The 26,645-nt window shown below is 50.9% G+C and overlaps 1 protein-coding gene across 3 annotated transcripts; it reads right to left on the bottom strand.

Annotated features, from left to right (window-relative positions):
- Positions 1 to 4: 4 nt before the first annotated feature.
- On the bottom strand, positions 5 to 26,626 carry HAS3 (hyaluronan synthase 3). 3 transcript variants are annotated; one of them, XM_061138821.1, is made up of 5 exons: positions 26,565 to 26,626; positions 26,188 to 26,258; positions 7,563 to 8,198; positions 4,591 to 4,692; positions 5 to 3,779 (listed from the first exon to the last, which is right to left on the bottom strand). In XM_061138821.1, the coding sequence occupies exons 3-5, from the start codon at positions 8,196 to 8,198 to the stop codon at positions 2,856 to 2,858; spliced, it is 1,662 nt and encodes a 553-aa protein (XP_060994804.1). In that variant the 5' UTR covers positions 26,188 to 26,258; positions 26,565 to 26,626; the 3' UTR covers positions 5 to 2,855. The 3 variants fall into 3 exon arrangements, with proteins under 3 accessions (XP_060994804.1, XP_060994805.1, XP_060994807.1); XM_061138822.1 differs by lacking the exons at positions 26,188 to 26,258; positions 26,565 to 26,626 and adding an exon at positions 11,425 to 11,532; XM_061138824.1 differs by lacking the exons at positions 26,188 to 26,258; positions 26,565 to 26,626 and adding an exon at positions 10,336 to 10,403.
- Positions 26,627 to 26,645: the final 19 nt, after the last annotated feature.

The raw sequence follows: 26,645 nt of genomic DNA, 5'->3' as shown, positions 1-26,645 counted from the left end.
TTCACTCCCTTTTTATTACCTGTTCCACAGGGAAGGAAGTTTAACCACTGCTTTTCATTGTTTCAACTTGGCCAGAATCCTCCATGACCTCTCAAGATAATATACTTTCACTCAAGGAGGAAGCAAGCTTTGATTTTTAGCCTTAACTGGTTAGCTAGGGCTAACTCATTGGCTCAGTAATTTCTCCATAGACCCTATGCATCCTCTGCAGTAAAAACCAAGCCACCACAGGTGTGCAGTTACCAGGCAGGCCTACTGTATCCCCAGGTCCAGAGGCAGCTTTGACAACTTACCTGCTTCTGAGTTCCATGGGAATTACCTTGCTGAAACTAGTTCTGCCTCAAATACCCATCATGGAACTGAATTAAAGAGCTTTCATTAGTTCAAAGAGGAAAGGAGGAGTTCAGAGATACCAGCCTTAAGTGAGATTCTTTATTTTGACAAATAAGTGCAGTATAAAAAAATTTCACCAGAAAGTAAAAAAAAAAAAAAGTAAAAATAAATATGTTTACAAATTGTAGAAATAATACAAAAGAGGATTAAAATTCTCATTGAGGAAAAAACAAAACATGTCCAATTGTATAAAGGCTCTTCCCTTGCAAGAAACGGGAATAAAGCTGAAGACCCAGTTTGGTTTCGCTGCTGAAAAATGTACAAAATAACTTAGAAAAACCAGTCGAGGTCAAACGTTGTGAGCCCACTTACTTGTACCTGCCTGCTTGACCTGGGGAAAGTTGATAATCTCCTAAGTGCAAGGCAGAGCTGAGAGTAGGACTGCCGAGTGTTCTCCATCTGGGAGTCCATCCCACGTTAACCTTCAAGTAAAAGCTGAAGAAAAACAAGCCCTTAGTGAAGTCTGAGCTCTGCAGTTGGCTGACCGGATTTCCTCCATTGTAGTGCTCAAAATAGTTTACTTCTTGGCCAGCAAAAACACGGAAGAGCCCGGAACAACTGCCTTTAGCAAATGCCTGCTGCCTCTTCCTAGCCTTCATGGATTAGGCCTGATGTCAACCAGCAGTCTTCTTAGAAACTCGAGGCCTGTGCGATGCAGCAGTGTTGGCGCACCTGGAAAACCCATGATGAAGGGAAGCGGGCGATGAAGGGAAGCACCAAGGTTTGCCAGTCGCTCAGAGTGCACCTAATTCCTTTATGGGCAGCACCTGGGCACACTAGAGGCTTGCGCCCAACGACTCTCCACCTTGGTGCTGGTTCTGACAGGTCAGCAGGCCCTCTGGAGTGGACATCTGGAGAGAGAGCACACTGGAGCAAGCAACCCCTAAGTCAAAGGCTTAGTCAGTATCCCAGGTTTTAAACCCAAGAGCTCAGAGCAGTCTTGTGGATTGCAAATCTGTAGAAAACAGCCTTCCCTCACACCCTCTCCAAAAAAGCAGAGGAAAATCAAACCTCCTCAAGAGGCGTGAGAGAAGACAAGAACCTTAGAATTTAGATACCAGTTCCATCCCTTTGTTTGGTTTCTGGACAGGAGCAAGCAAGTGCAGTAGTGACTATCCACAACTTGGCTGTAAGCATTCCCTGGAGAAGCCACTGAGGAGGATGGACAGTGTCAACGATGACCGGCTTGGACTGAGGGCTCACTTAGGGAATGCTGAAAAGCTTTGCATTAGAGGTGATTGTCAAGAGCTACAGCCTGAATGTCATGTGTGCTGTCCAGCTGCCAAGGAACCTGTCCAGGCAGCTCCAGGCTGCAGCCAGTTTGGTCAGAGACTCCTGATCTCCCCCCACATGCTGATGGCAGGCTGGCCGACTGCAGAGGGGCCGAGGAGAGCCCTAGGCTCTGTCTCACTCGCCACCTTGAAAAACTTGGTGAGGAGGAGGGTGGGAGAGGTGACTATCACCGTGAAGGGAAGCCAAGTAAGGAGGCTGGCTTAGAGCTGAATTTGAAAGAGGAATTCAGGAGTATACAGCTTGTGATACCCAAGTCCTCACTTCTTTTCTTATCACATTAGGGTTTGATCTTCTTGGTAGATGACCAAAACATTTCACCTCCTCAGAAGAGATCACAGACAAGCTAATCTAAATGTTTGGGCAGTTTCCAGGTAGAATACAGTCAGCTCCCAGCCTCCATGTAACCCATGGCTTTTAGCACCACCATCAATGTTTGTTCCTCCTGGCCAGCTTTCCTTTTTAACACACAGACACACACACACACACACACACACACACACACACACACACACACACACACTTAAAAACAGTACAGTGCTAACTCCCTGCTAGTCTGGCTCATCCTTGGGATGCTGAGATGTGGAATGAGGTACTTCACATAAGAAAGCACCATTCCTGGACCCTGTTTTCTGATGCCCAAAGATCAGGCTTCTGGGCCTTGTATTTCAGGCACAATCTTATTGCATTGATAACTAGATTGAGGTGGGGACATGTTACTAGCTGGCCCAGATCACTCAGAAGTACTCCCACCACCTCTGATTGTGTTCAGGTGGACTAAGAGAACCCCCTCCCATGGGCCCTCGTTGCTCACTCACCTGTGAGAAGCTGCCACTGAATGGAACTTACTGTTTGCTTTAGCACACTTCTGAGTTCCCTCTGGATTTCAGGGGAGGAAGTGGAATCTTGCCCAGAGGCCCCCTGTATGTGCGGAGGCAGCAGACAAGTGGCCTGAAAACAGTGCCTTCTCTGCCTTCTCTGCCTCCTCCGCTGCACTGGACTTGCCTCCTCAAAGCAGAGCTGTCCCAGGCCATACGACAGTCACCATTCTTTGCACTTTGGACCATTAAGAAACTAAAACAGCACTCCCTCTCCCTCCCACCCTGTCTTCTCTTCCGTTCCCCTTCCCTCCCTTACCCATTGCACTCTTCCCGCTCTGCTTGGGGGCTGCATCACACCTCAGCAAAGGCTAAGCTATACTGTTCTGGCTTCTTCCCACATCGCCGGGCGATGATGGCCAGGTACAGCATGAGGAGGGCCACCCAGTAGCAGCCATACAGGATGGCCCCAGAGACCAGGAAGGCCAGCTCTGTCTCACTGAACAGATCCTGGCAGTAAGCTGTGTAGGCCAGCCCCCCAAGGAGGACTGCCACCCAGATGGACACAGGGATGAGGCCAATGAAGTTCACCACAATGGTTTTTCGGCCAGAGGTGCCCCAGCCAGACTTGTTGATGGTAGCAATGGCAAAGATCTTGGCCGGCAGGAGGCTGGACATATAGAGAAGGGAGTAGAGCGACATGAAGATCATCTCTGCGTTGCCTCGCAGGAAGCAGGCGTAGGTGGCCTTGATAATGCCCACTAGCTGCACTGTCAGCAGAAAGAGGAGAATGTTCCAGATGCGGCCCCGGTAGAAGAGCTGTATGACCGTGGCAATGAGGAAGAAGGGGAAGAAACCCGTGACCACCGACTCGTAGGTCATCCAGAGGTGGTGCTTGTGGAACCACAGAGAGTTGTAAAGCCACTCCCGGAAGTAAGACTTGCTCCAGCGGGTCTGCTGGTTGAGCCACCGGAGGTACTTGGTGGGGGTCTCCGTGAGGCATTTAGAGCGAGCTGTATACTTAGTCCTGAAGCCGAGACTCAGGACTCGGTTGGTGAGGTGCCGGTCATCCCCAAAGCTGCACTTGCTGCCCAGAAACTTCTGGTGGTACCAGTCCTCCAGGAATTGCTGAAGGAGGCTGTTACGGTACATGCCCAAGGGCCCGCTGATGCACTGCACACAGCCAAAGTAGGATTGGCAAGCCCGCTCCACGTTGAAGGCCATCCAGTACCGCACACTGCTCAGGAAGGAGATCCATGAATCGTACTTGTTGAGGATCTGCAAGGGAACCAGAGATTCTGGGCCTCCTTGCCTGAGGACGAGAGCCCCAGGAGACAGACACCAGAGACCAGGAGGCCTCCCTACACTCTGAGATCCCTAGCCCTTTGCTCTAGTTCCTGGCCACGAGTCCCAGCTCACTCAGAGCTGGGAAACCAGAGGCTGAGAGGAGGCAACCACACCCAGTCAACTCTTCTCAGCACCAGCCCCACCTCTCCTCTGTCATAGGCACCAACTGTCCCAATGAAGTTGCTCTAGCAGCCAAAGCCACCTTTAATCTCAGGAGGCAGCCTGTGGTGGTGGCTGAGAGAAAGGCTTGAGAAAGAAGCAAAGTAACACCCCAGCCCCCCATCCTGACCCTCTCTGCAGTTTGAAAGCTTCTTGGGAAGACATGGTATGTTGCTAGCAGTTCCCCTGGAAGAAGATCTGGCCCTTTATTCATACCACACTGCACAGAGCTCTTCAGTGTCATGTCCCATCAGGAAGCGTTTTTCAGGGGGTCTAACTTTGGAGGTACTTGCTGCACCACCAGCCAAAAAGGAAGCACCCTCTAGGATGGATGGCCTCAGAACACTGTGCCCCTCCCAGCAGCACAGGCTCTCCTCATACCGGTTATTTTCTGCCCTCCCTCCCTCCAGTGGAAATAGAACAGGAAAGGGGGTGGGTAGCAGATGAGCCCTTCAATGCCAATGAAACTGTCAAAGAGGAAACCCCCTTCCAAAACAAAATGCACACTTCCCCAGTATATCCAATTAGATGAAGAAGCAGAATCCAGACCCTCCACCCCCAGGAATCCTCGGTTACTTCTTACTTGGACATCTCCCCCGACTCCCCCTACTTGAGGGTCCTCCTCCAGGACTCGAAGCATCTCAATGGTGCAGGCTGGATCCAGCACTGTGTCAGAGTCACAAACCTGCAGAAGGAAGGCACTGTCAGTCCATTCTGACACAGACACACACACACCCACCCCTGGTGGCTCACTGCCTGAGGGACATAACCCCTTCACCAGACACACTTCAGACCACTAACAAAGAGACCTATGCCAAATAGAAGGGGTGAAAAGAAACAGGAGAGTTCAGGTACCGACTTGATAGCTGCTTGGCTGAGAGAGGAACCCAGGGGACTCTCAGTGGTGGGCACAGAAAGGGAGAAGTGTCTAGTACTGGACAGATCTTTAGCCCTGACTGAGCCAGGCTCCTCAGAAGTGGTCTTAATGTATTTCTCTGAGGTCCTTGGGAAGAAAGGAAAACGTCACTGAAATCAGATTGACAGGCACTGTGACTCGAGCAAGGCCAGCAGACATTGCTCAGAAGGCTGAGAAATGGCTCCTGCCGGAGGCTACCACCAAAGCTTGCTCACGGATCATCACGAACGGGGCTGCCCTGTTTCAGCCCCTTAGCCAGCCAGCCCCAGTGGAGGGTGTATCTAGCCCAGCCACAGCCCCACCAGTGTGGCTGCCAGGCCATTTGTGCCCTGCGGGCCGGGACTCCCAGACTAGGGCCCAGCAGAGCCAAGGGCTGTTCTCGCCTAGGTTCCAGCCCTGGGTGGGCCTAGAAGCTGGCAGCAGCTCCTCCGCTTAGAACCTGGATCAAATCCTGCCCATCCACCCTCCTCTCCATGGGAGACTCCTGGTTTGATTCTGTTGGGTGACCAATTATTGTTAATAGTTGAACCTTGTACTACAAACACTTATCCTATTGCCTGACTCCTTGTCTACATTTTAGAAAGTTATTGAGATGGTGTAAAAATCCCAGATAACCACTGGGTAGGGGAAGTGGTTTCCTGACCCCTGACAGAGCAAGAAACAGTACCCACAGATGAGCCCAGAACCTATTCTGCAAAAGCCTAAAGTTCTTCTACTGAAGTTGCTGAGTGAGAGCCTGCCAGCCTGCAGGAAGGGGGCTGCACCCCAACACTCTGCTTCTCTCTCCACGCTGGAGCCTCAGTGCTGCAGACAAGCAGCGGAGGGCAGAGGGCAACCAGGCAGTCATCGCAGCCATTCCCTCCTGCCTCCCCCCTGACACATCCTTACAGTACTGGCCCAGACTGGGAAGGCCGCAGGAGCCCCAGGCCACACTCCCAGAACCTCCTCAGCTTACAGGTCAAGCTTCCCAGCACTGCTGGTCACACAACTACTCCAGCCCTGACTCTGATTCCTCACACTGTGGCACTTCCTTCACCCCAGGGAGGTCTTTCCAACTGAGTAAGATTAGGAAAGGCTATCGCTCTTGGCTGCCTGGGCTTCCCCACTGGCTGAAGCAGGCTTATCTCCTGAACAGGGAAAGACACCTTCAGCGGGGCTCATGAAGACAGACTGAAATCCAGAGTGTTCACTGACAGGCAGGCCCAGGGCTGCCCCAGGCAGTGAGCCCATGTGAACACACTGAAAGGAAGGTGGGTTCCAACCCACCGAACACACAGGAAAGGAGGAGGTGTAGGAGGGCAGGGTTGGGGGGATCCTGTGCTTCGAGGGAAGAGACAGCAGTCACCACGGCTTTAGCCTGTGCCAGGGATCAAGGGCTTTTTCTAAGTCGTCTGAGTCCACAGGCAAGTCTCAGAGGCCCCTTGACCCTAAATGGACTGCAGAGTCAAGACCTGTCTCACAGCCCTCCCTCTCTGGTGCTGAGGAGGCCCTTGGGCCTAGGAAGGCAGGAAGAGGCAGGTGTACCAACTCTTATGTGAGGGTGCAACTTTCCAAACAGCCAAGACAAAAAAACCTGCAGCAAGCTAATTTAGGTGGGTACTGTATAGAAAATTTAAATACTGGAGTACACAACATGCTGTCAGCAAGACTGTGCTGGTACATAGGTGGGCGGCCACAGCAGCTGCTGTTCATTCAAGCGATGGGCATATGTGGAGAAGGGCAGGAACAGAGACCGAACAGACGCTGGACCACAAATCTGGGTCCTGGGTGTCAGTTTCCACTTGGTACTGAGATGCATAATCTTTGATCAGTTTTCTCTAGATTTTGTTATATGAAAACTGGAGCCATGTTACCTTGTCAACATAATAAAATTTCCAAAGAGGTGTCAATGCTCGCTTTAGCTGGAAGCAAGGCAGGGTCTGTTGGGGTCCTGGCCCTGCCAAGATGGCTGCAGCACTGAGCCGGGGGGTGATTCGCACCTGTGTCCCTCCGCCTTACAGACAAGAACTTGACACCAGAAAGAGTGAGACTTTTCATCAACCCATAACTAAAACTATCTGAGTGCTTTGGAGCATGATTCTTTTTTGCTCTTCCCCATACTGTGTGAAGAGGCTCATCCCCACTCTGCCAATGGTGAGGCAGTACTGCACAAGGACAAACAGCCTGGGCTCAACTCCTGGCTCTGCTCATTACTGCTGTGTGACAGTTAGGCAAGTTAGGCATTAGGCAACTGCACTTCAGGCTCAGTTTCTGTAAGTAGAAATAAGCGTGGTACCTATCCCCTAGGAATATTATGAGGATTAAAAGAACTAAAACATATGAAGTACCTACAACAGTGTCTGGTATAAAATAAATGCTATACATACTTGTTTGCCACTCTGGGGATACCAATCCACAGACCTGCCCAGATTCCAGAGATCTGCTCAGATTCACAGAGTTAAGTACCAGCAGATCCAAGATTCCCGCCTAGGTCTTCTTGACCCCAGGACAGCTGTTGAAAATTACTGTGTTTACTGCCTTCTGAAGTGTAGGGGAGGAAAGTACATGACACAAGGGACCTTGACTGGACCTAAAATTCCCCAGGAGAGTATGCCTCGCTGGCTGGACACGTCCACACACACCTAGGGAGGCACCCTCACCTGGATGTAGTCCACCGAATCACCAAGGGCCTTGAAGGCTGTGTACATGACCTCTCGCTTGCCTCCCCACTTCTGCATGATGCATGAGAAGGTGCTGGCCCGCACCACGTCCCGAACGCGGTCCATGCCCTCCTGCAGGCTGGCCTCCGTCTCGCCCTCACCCGCCTCATGGAAGTTGCTGCGCCACACAAAGAAGCCGGCTTGCTCGGTGCCGCCGAGCACCTCATGGAAGATGTCCAGCATGTAGGCATCCTCCTGGCGGTTGCCGTCCACCACCAGGACCACTTTGAGGTCGGGGAAGGCAATGCGCTGGGCTGAGCGCAGGCACTTGCGCAGGTAGTCAGGGTCCTCCTGGTACGCAGCGATGCAGAGCGCCACCGAGCGCCGCAGTGGGGAGGGCAGCTTCAGGGTCCGGCCTGCCCGCCGCATGCGCCGGTGCTCCAGGAAGGCAAATAGGCTCTGGATGAGCAGGTGCAGGCCCAGGATGGCACCGTACAGCCCGAAGGACAGATAGTGTTTTTCTGTATGGATGAACTGGTAGCCTGTCACATAAGCTGCCAGGATCCCACCCAGCACTGCCAAGGCAAACAGGCTGGTGCCCACCACGCGCAGGGCTGTTGTCAGCTGCACCGGCATCTGGTGGGAGAAGGTGCGAGAGGTGGGTCAGCGGGAGGCAGCTTCTCTGGTCAATGGCCATGGGGGCGTTTTCTCTGGGCCTGGCCTAGACCCAGGGAAATGATCCACTAACAACAACCATCCCCATTTACTGAGCATGACTAAGACTAGAGACTTGAAAGCCAGACTAGTAGTAGTAGTAGTTGAGTTAGGTAGTTTAGTAGTAGACAGAGGACAGGCTCCTCTGTCCATGGGACTCTCCAGGCAAGAGTACTCAGTTCTGCCACTTACTGTGTGCCTGTTCTGCCCCTTAGTTTATTCCCCTGTAAGATGTGTGTTGCAGCACTAACCTCCTAACATCCTTGAGGATTTAATGGGCTGTATACATAAAGCACTCAAAGCAGCATTTATTATCATTAGCTAAACCCAAGCCAGAGAGATCTGAGAGAGACCTAGCTGGTGGCAGAACTGGGATCTACCTGACCCAACGCTCTCACAGGCAAGCTTCAGTAGGGGTGAGCCTGAGGCCAGAGGAAGCTCTGAGCATCTGAGAAGCCAAGAAGAGGGAGGAAGTGGAGGGGCAAGGGCAGGTAGACAGACTTTATGCCCTACACCCACCAGGGGATCACACCATGAAGAAAGTGGGGAAGGAAAAGATGAGAAAGAGCAGGAAACATAAAGAGGTGCCTGAGGGAAAAAAGGAGAAAACAGCTTCCCTTTCTCAAAACAACTAAATCTGTAAGAGAAAGTTTACCAACGTTCTCTGCTTTCTCACCTTTTTCTCTTTGACTTGAGAGGCAGCAAAGAAAGGGAAAGTAACCAGGAAAAGCAGACAAGGGAAAGAAAAGGAAATGAGAGCTGGGGTGTGGACAGCCCTCCTGGAAGCCCAGCACTGGGGCACCAGGGGGAACTGCAGCTACCACTGCAGCAGCCCAGCGGCTGGGAGGGGTGCCTGCCCGGGAAGCCCCATCCACTTGGTCCTAGTGCCCGTGTGGAATCTCTGTCCATGTACCCCTGCCCCGCTACTCCAGGAAATGCTGGCAGGTTTTGTTAGGAAAACTCAGGACTTCTAGCATCTACCCATCTGGAAAGAGCTGTGTTTTAGTGAGCCGAGTCTAGCACTTGGTACTTGAAGCCTTGTGCTGGAGACAGAGTCCTACTATCGCCCTGGCTGCCTGATCTTGCCCAAATTCTCTGGGACTTAGCAACTCCCCTGGGGAGCGATTCCAATGGTTTCTTGTTCCATAGGTCCCAGGTAAATCATTATACTGATTAGTAGCCCTGAAGGACTATCTGAGTGGGGGAGGGGAGAGGTTGGGGGAAGGCTGATGAGGACAGCTCCCTGCCCTCCACTCTGAGGCCCTCATCCCATCTCCTCTCCTTGCCACCTGCCTGATCTGGAGAATCCTGTTACCACCACCGCCCACCCTTTACAGACAAAGGGGTCTCACTTCCAAGCTTGCTCCAAGTCTGGGTCTCACTCAAACTGACTCCTGACTGCCACCTCAACACAAACACACTTTCTTTCTAGGGGCTGGTTCCCCTGCCAACCTTCACACAGGAGGGGTGAGGAACACGCAGTCGGTGCCTAAATCAACCGGAGACTCAGGCCTCAGCAGCATTCCAGCAGCTTCGGTCCGGAAAGTGCTGTTGGCAGCCTCACCTCTCCGGGAAGCTCGGCCTCCGGGCGCTCTGCCCCACTGTCCCGGGGAGCCTGCCCTGTGCTTCCTCTGCAGGATTCCCAGCCGTCCTTGTCTCCCCCGGGTGGGGGGGGGGGGCGGCCCTCGTATGCGCTTGCAGCCCACGGGTCCCTAGGCCCTGCATCCACCACCCAGGAGCGCCCCCACCCCCCTCTAGAGCTTATATGCCATGGGGGCGCTGCGGGCACTGCTGCCTGCCTGCGCGCTGGTAAAGAGCAGGGGGCGCCGAGACCAACCCAGCAACCTGCCCGGCGCTGGCGCCCCGCCTCGGTGCAGTGCCAGAGGCGGTGCCCACCAGGGTAACGCAGCCCGGAAGGCACTAGCCATGCTTCTCACCCCCACCAGACCTTGGCTTTCTAACGAACGCGGTCCCGGCCACACCCACGTGCCCGTTTCCCACGACCCAGCCGGGAAGAAACGGAAAATGCAAGGAATCAGTCGGACCAGGCCCCACTCACCTCCTGGGGGGTGGGGGGAGGCGGGCGCTACCTTGGCAAAGTGTGCCTGCAGACAAAGGCGGCATCCTCAGTGTCGCCGGCCCCCTCCTTTCCCGGGGCAGGACCCCTCCTCCCCCGCTCAGGAACTAGAGGCTTTATCCTGGCACCCCTACATCACAGAGGCCCCAAGAAGGTCCCGCAGCCAGAGACCCCATGTGCAATCAGGCTCTGGTGCCAGCTCCGCCTCAAGTGGCCCTGCCCAGACAAGGGGCCGTGTCACCCCTCAAGCCGGCGGAGAGGAGTCTCTTGTCCCCCTACACCCCCTTTGCTCAGAGGAGATCCAGGAGAGCTCGGCCCCTGTAGGTTAATGCGCACCCGGCTTCAAGGGCAAGAGATTGGGGACGCTCTCTGAGCCCTCCCCCTACACCGAGAGACGTGGGAAAGAGGAAACCTCCAGCCGAAGACGAACGCCGCCAATCTGCTCCCGACGCTGCGCGGGGCTGCCCAGTCTGTAGGCTCTCCAGCTGACAGGTGTGCCCTTCTGCGGGGCCCACAGGCGCGGCAGGACGGAAACTTGTGCGCGGGGCACGGGCTCTTTCCTTTGCGCCTGGCCGCGCTCCCAGCCCCTCCGAGGCCGCAAGGGAAGGGGAGCCCAGGCCGCGGGTACTTGCGGCCATGGCCCGGCTGACCCGCAGTAACCGGGGCGCCGAAAATCTTGGTGCCTGCACAGGTGCGCACACCCGGGCGGGCCTGAGGCAGCGAGAAACTCCAGCCAGCCTCGTGCCCCTCACCGTCGTTCACCTCCTAATCCATTCACAAAACGGGAGCCGCAAGGGAGGAAGGGAGGAGAGGCTGGAGAAGCAAAGGATGGAGGAAGAAAGGGAGGAGGGGTCAGTGGGGAGGGGGCTACAGGAACGGCCGCCGGGAAGCCTGGAGATGCCGCAGCCCTCAGCCCGCCTCGCGGCGCTGCACGCAGCACCCACACGGCTGGGGGAGCCGGCGGGGTCCGCGGGGCTCAGCAAGCGGCACCACTGGAGCCCGGCGCGCCCGGGTCCCTCGGGCAGCCCGCCCCTCCGAGAGGGCTGGCCGGTCGGCCAGGCCCGCGCTCACCGTGCCGCCGGCTGCCCGCGCTCCGGTGCTCAGCAGGCCCGCGGCGGCTCCATGCCCCTCCTCCCGCTCCTCGCCGCCGCGCCTCTCTTCACGGTGCGCCGCTGCTGCCGCGCGCTCCAACTGACGAGCGCTGGCCCCGCCGAGCAGCCTTTAAGTACCGAGCGCGCCCCCGCCGGGAGAAGCGCCCTCCTCCGGCCCTGGGGCCGGGAAAGTTGGGAAGAGTGGGAGGGCTCCCCCGAGGGCTGCGAGGAGCACCCCCTTCCCGGCTCGGCCGGGGGTAGCCCCACGCGGCCGGCGCGCGGCGGGACGCAGGGTCCCGAGTGGACGCGGCTCCTCCTGTTCGGAAAGACTCGCAGCCTCTGCACACTCCGAAATTGCGGTTCCTCAACCGAAGCCGAAAGCCGAGTTCCGCCGCGCTCGGCCCGGGACCAACTGCCCAGGGAAGAGGTGGTCATTGTGCTCAACCTGGAACCTGAAGCGCAGTTAACTTCAGTATAACCCACAGGGGCTTCCAAAATTGTGACTCTCAGTTGCCCTCTGCCCCGCGCCCCGTCTTCTAAGCCTCGAACTCTACTCACCCTGCAAACCAAGCAGGTAGAAATCCCCCGACTGCTGCAAGCGAAGGGGCTGTGCTTTGTGTAGAACACTCCCTAAAGCCAAAACAGCAGAACCTTCCTGCTGGGGGTAAAGAAGGCTCAGAAGACAATACTCGTTAAATACAAAAAAACTGGTCAAAGAAGGTGTTAACAATTGTGACAAGCTCTGAATTCCGCAGTGGGGCGCTGATGACTTGAAGGCTTTCAAGAGCTGCAACGGTTTTGCAAGAACCTTGAAAGTTCCCTGTGTCCTAGAGCCAAAACCAATTCCTCCTCCCCGTTTTTTACACCTTTACTTCCGACACCCACGACTTCCTAAATTCCCAACTGACCTTATCACCAGAGGTTTCCAAGTTCCCCAAAGCTGACGCTAGACCTGGGTGAGGTGAGGTGGGGTGGGGTAGGGTTAGGGAGAGATGGAGAGTTCTTAGCATTCAAGGAAGGAAGTTTACAATCAGCTGAACAATGGTTTCTAAATCTCGGAAAATCATGGATGTATTATAATTGAAGACTAGTAAAAAATGAATTTACATATCTCCTGGATACCCCTGGGACAATTGCTATGAAAATTTATAGGAATGTGAGCTGCAGTCTCCAAGTTGCTCCTCTCAGAAGTCTTCGGGGCTCACCGTGACTCAGCTGGGCCACAGAGCTCACCCTTCAGTCCCCCAGGTAAACAGACCCTTGACACATCACCCACTCCCATCTTGCAGTATATAAACCAAATCATTTTGGACTCTTGCTTGAGAAAATCAAGTTTAAACATTCTTTTTGTGTGTGTGCTTTTTATAACAAGTGTTCAGGACTTCCCTGAGGGTCCAGTGGTTAAGAATCTGGCTGCCAATGTAGGGGACATGGGTTTGATCCCTGATCCAGGAAGATCCCACATGCCAAGGAGCAACTAAGCCTATGCACCACAGCTACTGAAGCTCAAGTGGAGAGAGAGAAGACCTTGGTTAAGCCCTTGGAGTAAGTTCTGTCACTAGCCATGTGGCAATAACCTCAGTGTCTTCATCCCAGAGATGGGACTACTTGACAGGACTGTCATAAAGCTTGAAAAGACTGACTGAGAGTTAGTGCCCAGTAAAGGTTAACTCCAGCCAACTTCAACCAGAGAATGGCATCTGCTTGCCAATGCTATGGATTCTACACACCTATCCCTCCAGGGTGTGACACTTGGTGGCAGGAAGTTCAGTGTTCATGAAAAATGCCTTGTCTCAATTGCATTAAGGACTCCATGAGCTCTAAACTACTGCCTCTACACCCAGGGGCTTGCCAGACTGGAGGAGCTATCTAATTCTACCTCCCACCCAAATTTGCAATCTACAAATTTTTAGAGCAGGGGAAACAAGCAGAGGCTGGGCAGCTATGAGTGACCAGCTTGGTGGGAAGTGAACGCCCCATTTAAAGGAGATGTCCCTTTGAGAGGGATGGCCCAGCGTGGCCAGGTGCTCTGTTGTTAGAAGCCAGAAATTCAGATTCTTATGTGAAGTCTTCTCCTATTGAAGTGTTAGCTACTAATTCAAACGTTAAAAGACACTCCATAGGTCAGGCCAAATGTGTCTGAGTCAGATCCAGCCAACTGGCTGCTTGCAAGTGACCTGTTTAGACGATTAAGAAACAGAGCAGCCAGTTTGGAAAGATCCCTTCTGCCCTCAGCAACGCAGCAGCATGACTTCTCCGCATGCAAGTTTCCTGGGGCTGCTCCGCGATCATCTCATGCCTAGTTAATTTCCAAGACTCTAAATTTGTCCCACAGGCTTAGTGCCTAACTCACTCAGCTGGTTCCAGGGAGGTTTATAGGTGGTGAGCTGGTATAGCACCACCTACTAGTCAATTAAAACCTCTGAAATAAATAGCAGGCCCAGGGCACCATTATGAGAACAGTAAACACTCTTCCCATATCCACTGGCTTGGCCCCCTAAAAGGCTTCCCCTGGGGAGCAAATTCTTTTTTTCTGGTCTTCAGGGCCAGGTGACCTGGTGTGATCAGACAGCTAGGAGAGCTTTACCCTTGTGGCCAGGCAGAATTTGCCTGTAATTAACATCCACTTTGCTGGGCCCTATTTGCATTAGTCTCTTCAGGGGGAGGTGGGTTGGGGAATCTTTAAGGGGCTGATACAACAAAGCTCACATTTATCTCTGCTTACCACTGGGGATTTAGAAATAGGAATAATTCCATACCCAATTACTTAAAAACATGATTTCAGAGGGTGCTGAACTGGCTGCTACCCAGGTTCCAGAGGGTAAGCCTCCTATTCAGTTCTGTGGCAGAAGGTTCATGCAGTATTTCAACATTCATGTATGACCTGCTCTGAGCCGAGAAGAATGCTTTGGCACTGCAAAGTCTCAGGCTGGTCTGTGCTGTCTAAATGGTTATCCATTTTGAAGACAAATACACTTGAAAACTTAAGTTACCATAGAAGAAAGTTTATAACTAAATGTTGCTGAGAGACTCCAATTAGAAGAATTTGAAGATTTTTTTCAGGAAAGAGATCTCTGAGCTGGTATGGGCTGGGCAGAGTTCCACGGAAAGCGGCAGTAGCATTCTAGACAGAAGGCATCATTTACAAATAAGAGTGTATAGAAGAGGAACTTCCCTGGTGGTCCAGTGGTTAAGAATCCATTGGCCTTCCAAAGCAGGGGACATGGGTTCCATCCCTGGTTGGGGAACTAGGATCCCACATGTGTGCTAAGTCACGCAGTTGTATCTGACTCTCTGTGATCCCATGGACTGTGGCCTGCCAGGTTCCTCTGTCCATGCGGATTCTCCAGGCGAGAATACTGGAGTGGGTTGCCATGCCCTCCTCCAGGGGATCTTCCCAACCCAGGGATCAAACCCAGATCTCCCACTTTGCAGCCAGATTCTTTACCATCTGAGCCACCAGGGAAGCCCAGGATCCCATGTGGTGCAGGGCACACATAAGCCCTCGTGGCAGCACAGCTCCTGAGCCTGTGCACTGCAACTAGAGAAGCCAGTGAGCCACAGCGAAGATCCTGCATGCCACAAACTAACAACCTGACGTAGCCAAACACACATTCTAAAAAAGAGCAGGTAGAGGAATGCGTCTAGACAAGGCAATGGCAACCCACTCCAGTATTCTTGCCTGGAAAATCCCATGGATGTAGGAGCCTGGTAGGCTGCAGTCCATGCGGTCGCACAGAGTCAGACACGGCTGAAGCGACTTAGCAGCAGCAGAGGAATGTGTGAGGTATGTTTGAAGTCCAGCAAAGACCAGTCACGATGAGAAAAAAATTTACACTGAAGAACCTGCATCGCTGCCTGCCATGTAGAAAGTGCCTGATACAGTCTACCTGCAGAGGAGGAAGCTGGGGATGGATTCCGGAGGGCCTTGGGTGACACAGTGGTCTGGGTTTTATCCAGTAGGTAACAGAGAACTACTGAAGATGTTAGAGCAAAGCAGTAAGAGGTTACAAGTCTTGTTTGGTACTTTGAGGTAAAGACTAGGAGTGGGGTAGGAGACCTGTTAGGAGGCAGAAGGGATCCTCCTTCTGCCGAGTCTCTCATGTCTCCAGCACTGGCAGGTGGGTTCTTTACCTCTGGCGCCACCTGGGAAGCCCTAGGAGGCAGATAAATCACAACAAAGGGGCGAGAAAAGGCTGTTGTGAGAATTGTTGGTGCTGCCTTCAGGAAGCGGAGGTAAGGGCTGGCAGTGTCAACTACCGGGGCACAAGTGAGAATACAGGTGGTGGAGTAACCAAGGGAAAGAGACTTCTAGAGTTTGGAGGGCAGAAGAGGCCATTCTCAAAGCTCTGGCGGGTCTGAGGAGACTGAATCCGACACTACTACAAACAAATCCAACACTACTACAAACAAATCTCACCTTTGAAATTTTCAAATCCAAACCCACGAGATATTAAAATGCCTGTGCCAATAGGAGCCCGCTGTGCGATCCCTGCCGTCACCACTCAGGCTTGAAGCTGTGGGATCGCCCTGCCAGGTGCTGCTCTGCCCCACTGGTGGCCTAGAGTCACTGGGCAGAGGAGGGGTAGAGGGATGTTCTAGCTCCACAGCTCCCTCTGACCTCTGACCTCACGCTTCAGTGCTCCACCTGGCATCCAGCCCACAGCTTCCAGCAGAGCGAAGCAGAATGGAGGATGGCAACCAAGCCATGAGGTCTCCTCCAATGGCTACAGGCTTCATCCCATCAGCTTCCTCTGGGCTGACCACAATCAAAACCTCTCAAAGCTAATGAAGGTGAAATTTAGAAGGTGAAATTTAAATTGGCCCCCAAAGAGCAGCAGGCTACGTCTCCCAGGTGACTAAATAGGGCCTTCTCCTCAAGGCAGCTTAATCTGCAATACTAGTTAATACATAATTCAAAGTGGAAGGTGTGTGCCTTGACAGCAGCCAGGCAGCTACCATCAAACAAAGTTATCCTTTCATAGCTCTCCCCTCTTACCGACAAGTAGTCTGTAATCAGTACCATTTCTAGGTGCTACGTTTGAAGAAGGAGGCTTAAGGACTTCTCTGTCCTGAAGTTACAGTTGTTAGATTTTAACTCTAGTCTTTCTCTCCTTGGATGGAAGGGTCGTTTTCATTTCAAGTTAAGGGGCCTCTACTCGACTGGAGGCAGGGCTGCCAGGTCCTAAGGGGCCAGGTTCTTTCATGCTGGCTTGAAGGTCAGGATTAGAAGGGCACATGATAATGAAGAATCAAGCCAGACTTGGAGATGATTTTCTTGGAATCCTGAACAGGAAAAGCTCTTCCTGGCCATCTTTCCTTCCTCTCCCTCCCCCAGGTGAATGCAGAAAGAAATCCAGAAGGCGATTTTAAAGAATAATCTACCTTCTTGGTGGAATATTATGCAGCTACTAAATATGATGTTCAGGAATAGAATGTAAGAATATGTCAAAAATACTCATAATGCAAATGTTAAATGAAAAGGCAGGATACAAAAATCATCAAGTATGAATGACTGCATTTAACATTGCTGTTTCCTTTTGACTCCTATGAATTAAAAGGCAGGAGAGAAATTCACCCAGATATTAATATCAGGTTTGGGTGGTAGATCAATGAATTTTTCTCTTTGCTTTTTTCTCTGTACTCTCCAAATATTCTATTAATGGTACAGTGCGTAGGAATCTGCTTGCCAATGCAGGGGACACAGGTTCGATCCCTGGTCTGGGAAGATTCCATATGCCTCGGAGCAACTAAGTCCATGAGCCACAACAACTGAAGCCCGCGTGCCCTAGAGTCCATGCTCTGCAATAAGAGAAACCACTGCAAGAAGAAGCCATCTCATTGCAACTAGAGAGCAGCCCCAGCTCTCTGCAACTAGAGAAAGCCCATGCAATAGTGGAGACCCAGCACATCCAAAAAATTAAGTAAATAAATAAAAATAATAATATAAAATAAAATTATATAAATTGTAAATTCATAGAAACTGGTGCTGGGTGGGATATAGCATCATATAGGGGTTCACATTCAAAACGTCTGGCAACCTCAGCATAATGAAAAAGCAGTGAGTTGGGAGGGCCCGGATACAGGATTAGTGGTCGCCAAAACTCCAGTAACTTGCTTTATTTAAATCCCTCGTACTGTTCAAGAGATTTTTTGCAGGGAAGAAGGGAGTATGTAGTTCTGGGCCTGCTCATCCAGCAACTCTGAGTGAATTCCAAAAACACTCTTTCCTCTTGGCAACACAACCCTGAGCCAGGGCACAGGATTTGTCTGGCACAACCCAGCTGGTGTCAACCTCCACTCAGCCCCTCATCCAGGGTCATGGTGATCCTGGGGAGGAGAGGCAGGCACTCTAAATGTGGGCTCTAGGAGCATCCTGAGAGGATGCTCTTCCTGAAAAAAACCCATTTCCAAGAATGGTGATGTCAACAGCATCTCACTCCTGCCCGGGGAGAGGCTGTCTTCTCTGGGTGCTGGTACCCATGCGCATGTCCACACTCACACGTGCACATAACATACTGTACACAGAACCAACACGTGCACACTCGTTCATCACACAAGCACACACTCACTTTTCCCAGACCTGATCGGGACATAATCCCAGCCTACAGCCTCAGTTGCAGGATCAAGGATCAACAGGAGGGGAACAAACGGCTTAAGGGTAACCTCGTTCCATATTCACCTGGGCTTTGTTACAGTATTGTCAACCACAGTTCTTAAATGTGCTGGTACTTCTGCTTCATGTCCTCTTTCTTGATTAAAGACACAGTTAGTCACTGTCACAGAGGAGGTCCAAAGCTCCATCATCCATAAAAGCAATTGGAGAAGAGCCAATGGTAGGGGCAGTTCCCATCAGTCCTCTGTAGGGAGAGACCCCCCCCCCCCCCGCCACAATATGTCCCACACTCATATTTTTTGTCAGGACACCTCCTTAACACACACGCTCTGTTTCTTTCTCTCTTCCTGCCCCCTGCCACCCTTTTCTCACCAGATAAGCTAATACACTGGTTCTCACGTCTGGCTACTGCACATTAGACTTTTAAAACTCCAGGAGGTTTTTTAAAAACATGAATGTCTGGACCCTATCCCGGATCAATTTAGTCACAATCACTGGGGGTGAGCTCCAGGCTTGAATTTTTATTGAATTCCCTAGGAGATTCTATTATGCATCCAGCATTGAGCACATGGGTTTGCAAGCGCATCTCTGGCACCCGGAGGACAGCAACCAACCAGCCAGTCCTGGAGCTGAGCTCCAGAGCAGACGAGTATCTACCCAGCACCCTGCCTGCCACACTGGTCTGAATGAAGTGACCTTAAAGACTTAACAATGAACCAATGAACTACTGAGCCACAAGGTAAAAAGGAAAAGGAGAAAAGACATCAATTTGAGGTAGAAATTAACAGGGAGCGCCAAGGAGATACACAGAGGTGGATGGGACCACCTAGGCGTGTCAGTCCCCAGATCTCTGAATCTGCCTGGAATGGGGTTGATACAACCTTTCCATTGGCAAAAGTGTTGCCTGCTTTTTCCAGGATAACCGGGGCAAAGCCAGGGAGGAGAGAGTTGCCAAAAAGCAACCAGGATTCGTTTGTTTCACAAATGACAGGATCTCTGTGCATGGAGGGCTTTTCCTCCCTGAAGGACAGGTTAGGGTGGTGGATCTGGGCTGCTCTCTTTTGGGGCACAGAGTCCCCACGACTCTCTCTCACATGGTCCTGGCCCTGGCCACAGAGAAACTCCCACAAGGCAGATGCTGGAGCCTTGTTCTTTGCAATCTCTGAACAACACTGATATAGTTTCTTTGGGAAGTGGTGGTGGGAGGGTGGAGACTCACCCCAGGCCCAGCTCTCTGAAGCATCGGTACCACATTTCTTTTAGTACAGACAGCCTAATTTCAGGCTGGCCCTTCCCTAGGATTAATATGGTCACCATAGGTTTGAAAGTGTGGAAAGTGGCTGTGTGGTCTAATTAAGGTGTGTGTGAATGTGGGGGGTGGGGCGGGGTGGGGGTGGGGGAGCCTGTTCAGGCTCTAGAGACTCTGGAAGCTTGGAGCAGGCAGCTTTGTTCTCCCCAGCGCCCAGCTACCTATGCGTGTGATGACTAGGGCTGTACCTCTGAAAAGCCCCACCCAGGCACTGTTCTCAGCAGGCTTTAGCTCTTAAGGCAGTCAATGAAGATTAAATCTTACATCATTTAATAAACCACTTAAAGGCCCAGTAGCTGTCCCCAGGCCCCCAGCAGAGAGGATGCTCCTGCAGCTCCGAAGCGGCTCCTCACAAGGAGCGCACCCTTGGCGCCCCTGCATCTCTGTGATGGAGTCAGGCGCTGGCTACCTGGTTCCTATAAGAACCATCGAATAGGGACTTCCCCAGAGTCCAGTGGCTAAGACTTCTCGCTTTCAAATGCAGCAGGCCCAGGGTTCCACCCAGATCAGGGAACTGAGATCCTGTGTGCCGCAACTAAGACCCGGCAGAGCAAAAAAAAAAAAAAAAAAACCTAGTGAATAATATCAGAAGCTTCTCTGCTCTAGTGCACTCACTCATTGCTCCCTGTTTCTCTTTCCATTTTTAAGAACTTATCTCTCTTATTTTCCCCTTCTGCAAAATAAGCCCATGAATTCCAGTCTCATTTTCTTTTCTTTGAAGGAATGGTATGGAATAGAGGTATCAGTGTATATATGCAGGAAATATATACCCAAGAATTAAAACCATCCATTGTTATTATTCTGAGATAGTGAAACCTGAGAACTTTTCATAGGAAGTGAAAAGTTAAAAAAAAAAAAAAAACCTTTAAGGAGACATTTCTGGATTCTGATTAGAGTTCATGGGAAGACTTGCTACATTTTCTATGCCCCTACACACAGCTCTGCAGCCTCAAAGGTCTACTGCCTTAGCCACCCCAGAAAGAAGAACAGGTCCTTCAATGAGTAATTTACAAGAGCTGTCTAAGTACAGCAGCAGACAGGCTAAGGGGCCTGAGCAAATCTCACGTCCGGCTGCTGGACAAAGGACAAGGTCAAATACGGTATGTGTAACAAGTTCTGTTGTTTGAAGTTGGGTTTTGATGTACAAGGACACTATCCGGAGAGAGTCTGGACTGAGGTTTACATTGAAACACATGCTCCATCTGAAGAGCCAGGGAACCATTGTCTTTATCCTCACTGATATTAAGAACAGTTTTTTGGATTTCTCTGATGGTCCAGTGGCTGAGTCTCCACGCTCCCAATGCAAGGGGCCCAGGTTAAATCCCTGGACAGCGAACTAGATCCCACATGCCGCAAGTAAGGATTCACATTCCGCAACAGAGACTGAAGATCCACGAGCAGCAACTAAGACTAGCACAGCCAAATAAATAAAATAAATATTAAAAAAGGAAAGGGAAAAACAGTGTGTGTGTGTGTGTGTTTTACCACTTGGAAACATAGTGTATGTCTATTGGGTAGCAAAGCACAGTGGCTAAAAGCCCAGCCTTGGGAGTCAGACTGACTTGAGTCCAAATACTGGTTTGGCTCCTTTTCACTAACTACGTAATCTGGAGCAAGTAATTAGCCTCTTATGTGTCTCAGTTTTCCCATCTATAAAACAGGGATAATAATAAAACCTCCCTCCTAGGCCTAGTGTGAGGATTTAGTGGATTAATAAAGGTCAGGTATACAGAAGAGCATAATAAGCTCTTTTTAGTATTAAGGTGATGCGGAGCTCCAGCAATCATTTCACTTGGGTTTTACAGGATGAACCTGATACTCTGAGGCGCCGTCAGACCCTAGGTCCTGAGTCTGCTTTGGGAACCACGGTCATTATCAAGGGGGCACTTCTAACCCTGTGAGAAGGCACTCCCTGAACAGAGAGGACTGAGTCTCCGAGTGGAGAGCCTCGTCCAAGCACTTCTGAACAGACCTGCGGGGGCTCAGGCTCTCTCTCCAGGATGAGTACTCGTAGCTGGCTGCCAGTGAGCACAGCTGCAAACAGTGTCACTGTGCCCCTATTAGTGGCTTTGATCCACAGAAAACTCCATCCTCTGAAGACTCCTTGGGCTGGAATTTTTTAGAGGATGGTGTTAACACTGCGCTATGGTGACTGAACCTGTATGGTATGGCTATTAACACAGTCAGCTGAGGATGGAGGAACAGAGATCAGCAGAAGCAGGTTGATAGACGTTTTGGTACAAACACTGAAAAGATTTGTATCTTTTGAATCTGGTCTTCCAACCTCTTAGGACTTATAGAACACTTCAGGATGCAAAGAGTTATGTCTGAGAAGCACTGGAAATTAGAGATAATTCAGTTGACCATCAAGAGGCAAATGCTTAAACCAGCTGTGGCTCATCTATACAAGGGAAGACACACCACATCACAGGGCAGAGTCTAAGATACGTGACTAAGAAAATGTCTCCAAGATATGTGACTAAGAAAAAAATATACAGGACAGTCTTTATGGTGACAATCCCATTTTTCCTTTTGAAAGCAGTAATGTACATTTGAGTGTTCATTTGGGAAAAGGGTGAAAGGAAGGAAAGATCTGGGGATATACACCCAACTGTTGATCAGTGGTAACCTTGGGTAGGAGTGGGGGTGAGTATATCTTTGTCACATATACTTTAAGTCTGTTATAATTCATAAAACATGTAACACACATGTGCGTGCACAGACAGACAGATGCAGCCAGGGCGTTTGTACCTGAGGAGCTGGCTTTGCTGCTCGTCAGCACTCTGAGGGCAGGGGACAGGACAGGGCCAGCATCCCTCAGCACAGGTCCTCGGAGATTCAACCACTGCTTCGTGACTCACATGCCGGGGCTTCTGTGTGTACATGAGCATGAGCCCCTGAGTGTTTCCCGAACTGTGCTCTAGTTGGAAGTGTTTTCCTTCTATACTAATTTTGTGGGGAGAGGTTCCCTAGGATTCAGCGTATGTTCAAAAGAGTCTGCTTCAACCCCCCAGGAGACTTTGGCCAAATTCCACCGAAAAGGAATAACAACAGTTTGCCTCTTTGCTCCACAATGCTGTCCTGAGAATTAAACAACCTCATGGATAAAAAATGACCTTCAAACTAAAGGAAACCCAGAGGGATTGGCCTTGCTCTTCTATGCCCAGGGATGCAGAGTGTCCTGGGGGTGGGAACAGGTAACACCTGAGTCCTCCTGGGAACACGGACCCCGAGTCAGCATGAAGGACATGTGGGGAGGGACCACAGGGAGGACCCTTTGAGTAAGTGGAAACAGCCCCTTTCAGGGCTGACGGTGCGGGTCTGCATTCCCTCTACACGGCTGGCAGGCACGGGTACCCTGAGCGCAGCCCTGAGCCCTGGCAGCAGCCGGTGTTCTAAGAAGACAACTCCCCAACCCCCAAGCGGCCAGGCAGCTCGGAGCAAGTGGTGCATGGAAGGGAGAGGAGCGCGCACTGCAGTGAGGCTGCCGCGTGTGACTGCAGAAGCTCTGTGGCTGCAGAACTCGCTAGAGGACACAGCTGAGCCCTTAGAGGTCATGCCTCTCCTGTCCAGGGTGCAGGGGAAGAAGCCCATGCCTACCCCTCTTCCATGGTCAGGCAGAGTGGCTGCCTCCCAACAGCCCACCCTGAAACTCAGTTCCCGTTTTCTGCCGCCCCCCGCCTTGCACTGAAATTCCAGCTGAGCCTTTGATTCTGTGCAGAGACTGCAGAGGCCAGTCTGATTGTGCACAGGTCAGATGAATTATCCTCCCACCCACTGATCAACTTTCACTCGCCCTGGCTGTCCCTCCATGGAGGGACTGCCCGTGAGTCACAGGCAGGTGGCAGGCAAGGCTCCATTCACTCACAGCCTCACAGACAAAGAGCTGGAGCAGGGCGGGGATGGAGGCCAGACCCACAGGGCTGCTGTCCTTTCTTCTGCTGCCAAAGAAGGAGGGTGGTGAAAGGGGACAGGGCTCACTGCTTCCATAGGACGGAGGGAAAAAAAAAACCAAAAAACTGTGGTTGGGTATGAATTCCCTCTGCCTCAATGTATTTCCCATTTTATAGCTTTCATCACCTTGGGCTCAAAGTACTTTCCAAAAACAAGCTGAAAGAGACTTCGCCTTCCAATGCAGGGGGTGCGGGTTTGATCCCTGGTCAGGGAACTAAGATCCCACATGCCTCCTGGCCAAAAAACCAAAACATAAAGCAGAAGTAATATTGAACAAATTCAATAAACACTTTAAAATGGCCCGCATTTAAAGGAAAAAAAAAGATCTTAAAAACACCAAAAACATGCTGAAGGGGCTGCAGGTAGAAATAGGTCTGTGGCTGCCCCTACCTCACTCAAAGTGGTCCACAGGCTATGTGTCCCACACCCTTTCCCTCCATTTCCAGTGGGCTCACACCATCCCTCCTCTTTCACCTCTCTCCTCTCCCACCTTGGACCCTGGCAGTCGCCACTTCCTCTGCCTGGACTGCTCTTCCCCCAAGTATCTTTATGTCTGCTCCTTCACCTCCTTCTGATCTTTACTCAAATATCAGCTTCTCAGGGAGGCCTTCTCTAGACAACTTCTCCAAACTTACAGCTCTCAGCCAATACGCAGCCCAATTCCTGACCTCACTTTTCCCTATAGCACTTATCGCCATTTGATGTTCTATTCTTTATCTTATTTCTTGTCTGGCTCCTTCTGCTATAGTGTCAGCTCTCCCTGAAGGTCAGGGTTTGTTTGCTGCTGTGTTCTCAGTGCCTGGTACAGCATCTCGCACATAGTAGGTGCTCAACAAACTGTTGTCATTGTGATTTGCTTTCCTACCCAGCATCCCTGGTTGGCCATTATCCGGGGATGGATTGGCAGAGCCATAGGAAAGTGAAGGAATGGAGAAGAGAGGTAAAGAAAGAACAAGAATATGAAAATATGGAAAAGTATGTGTTTGGAGAGATGATAAGGAGCAAAGTGCAAGTTAGGAGATTTCTGATTAAATAACAGAGGGTGGGGACGTCCCTGGTGGTCTAGCGGTAATACTCCACACTCCCAATGCAGGGTGCGATCCTTGGTTGGGGAACTAAAGATCCCCCATGCCACACAGTGCAGCATAAATGAATGAATGAATAGATAAATAAATAAATAACAGAGGGTGTGTAAAAGGGCAGGTATGTGCTAAGGAGGAAGGACAGCATACCAGAGAGGGAAGCTATCCAGAATGTCCAAGAAGTCTAACCTGATGAAGCAGTTGACGCTTGGGCAGAGTGCCTGGGCTTGGCTGCAGCCACAGCTTTCGGCCCCTTGCTGGTCTTTTGCCACAGTCCCATCCTCTGGAGATCAAGGGAGCTGTGCCAGTGGGCCTGGAAGCGGAAGAAGCAGGGAAGGGAAGGGGGTGCAAGTAAAAGACCCATGAGTGACACAGGGGAGCTTGGGGCAGACCACTATGCAGTGGAGGAAGTGGAGGTGAGAGGCCAGGAGAGCTTCAGTGGCAGAGACGGAGGGAGGAGCCTGGAGGAGCAGCAGGAGAAGATGGCCCCAGGAGGAGGAGAGGGGGGCAGAGGCGGAGGCAAGTGGAGGGATGCAGCTGAGACACAGAAGCAGACACACCTTACAGGCCTATGCAGGGAGCTGTCACCACTGCTCCTGCCATCTGCCCCTGGAGTTCCGTTCCTTTTTCTAAGTTTTGTGTTTTTATTATCCTAAAGCTCTAAATTCTCATGCTCTTTCTCAAGGATGGAGATGTATATAGATATACATATCTATATAATATCTACATAGATAAACATGGGAGATTATAATTTGGAAACTTTTAATGTTTTAGTCATATTTGGTGTTTAGGAGGGTGACATTAAGGTATTAAACTCCCCTTGAGTTTGGGATTCCCAGGTGGTGCTAATGGTAAAGAATCCACCTGCTAATGCAGAGATGCAAGAGACATGGGTTCGATCCTTGGGCTGGGAAGATCCCCTGGAGTAGGAAATGGCACCCCACTGCATTTTCTTTCCTAGAAAATTCCATGGGCAGAGGAGCCTGGCAGGCTACAGTCCAGGGGGCCACAAATAGTCAGACACGACTGAGCAACTAGGCATACACAATGACCCTTTGAGTTTGGTAACAAGGACAGAAAAAGTCACTTTCTGAAATTGAATCCACCAAAATCAATAAAGAACAGATGCTTTTAGCCAGTTGCCAAATAATTCAAATTAACAGGCAATTTCTAAATGGAGATAAAGGGACCAGGATGCTCTGTGAGGCACTCCCTATATGGGTGTTTAGACTGGAGTTTCTCATTCTAATCAAGTTGATCCAAGAGGGTATGTCCTAAGAATTGCAATGCATTTAAAACAAAGCTGTAAATTAAACCAACGGTCTGACACATCTGATTGTCTTAAGAGGGTGGTATGGAGTTTAGTTAGAGGAAGGCCAAGAAATAAAAACTTCCAGTGTCTATCCAACTGGTCCACAGGAGATTCTTCTCTGATCTGAAAGTCCAATCCTGATGTTCTAGACACCTTTGATCTGGAGAATGGAATAATCTCGATACCCTAGCTGAATGGAAATATTCCTTAAAAACACCTGATTGCCTATGTTCTAATTCACTGCTCACCACAAAGGTTCTAAGCTAAGGACCATGTCTGTAATTTGGCCAGACGGAAATAGTCTGAGGTAAACCGGCAAATGGACCTGCTTGCAGACAGATCCTTCAGTCACTTGAGTGTTTTGGGAAACTGTGTTTTGCTTCTGCTGGGCCTGGTCACCAGAGAGCGGGGATAAAACGCCAACAAAATTCATCCCTGAGGACTGGTTAAAGACTCTGGGTTAGCCTCACCAAGGTGTTGATGACAGAGAGGGCTTGTCTGAAGCAGTCATCCAGTTTCTCCTTTTTGTCTTCTCTTTTAGCTGTAATCAGAATTCAGAGGTCGAAATATGTAAATTGATAAAAAGGCATCTATAGCACTACATGTGAAATTACTTCAGCAAACATGGCGTCAGGTCACCAATAAACAGTACACTTCCAACAGGCATTTAGCATGAACACGCTGTCTAAACATTCCTTAATCTAAAGGAGCATAAGACTGAAGGCAGGATATAAACGTTCATCTGCGATGTTCATGGTTCTTTTCTCCTATTATCAGGGCAACTCTATGCAAACGTTAGCAGAGGAAGTGAAAGAAAATGGTCTGGGAGGGCAAACACAGTGCTTACCCTTCTTCTCTGGAAGATTCAACCAGTTTGATTCTTTTTTCTGGAGATCGAATCCTCAATGCTACAGCTTTTCATCTCAAT

This window comes from Dama dama, chromosome 4 (genome assembly GCF_033118175.1).
Source record: "Dama dama isolate Ldn47 chromosome 4, ASM3311817v1, whole genome shotgun sequence".
Taxonomy (NCBI): domain Eukaryota; kingdom Metazoa; phylum Chordata; class Mammalia; order Artiodactyla; family Cervidae; genus Dama; species Dama dama.
The sequence above is the reverse complement of the archived record's forward strand: the minus strand, read 5'-3'. Positions and strand labels throughout refer to the sequence as shown.

Excerpts from the sequence above, each read along its gene's own strand:
- HAS3 (XM_061138821.1), bottom strand. The coding sequence starts at position 8,198 with ATGCCGGTGCAGCTGACAACAGCCCTGCGCGTGGTGGGCACCAGCCTG. Across the intron at positions 4,693-7,562 it reads ATTCGGTGGACTACATCCAG|GTTTGTGACTCTGACACAGT; the intron begins GTGAGGGTGCCT and ends TTCCTTCTGCAG. Across the intron at positions 3,780-4,590 it reads GAGTCGGGGGAGATGTCCAA|ATCCTCAACAAGTACGATTC; the intron begins GTAAGAAGTAAC and ends GTTCCCTTGCAG.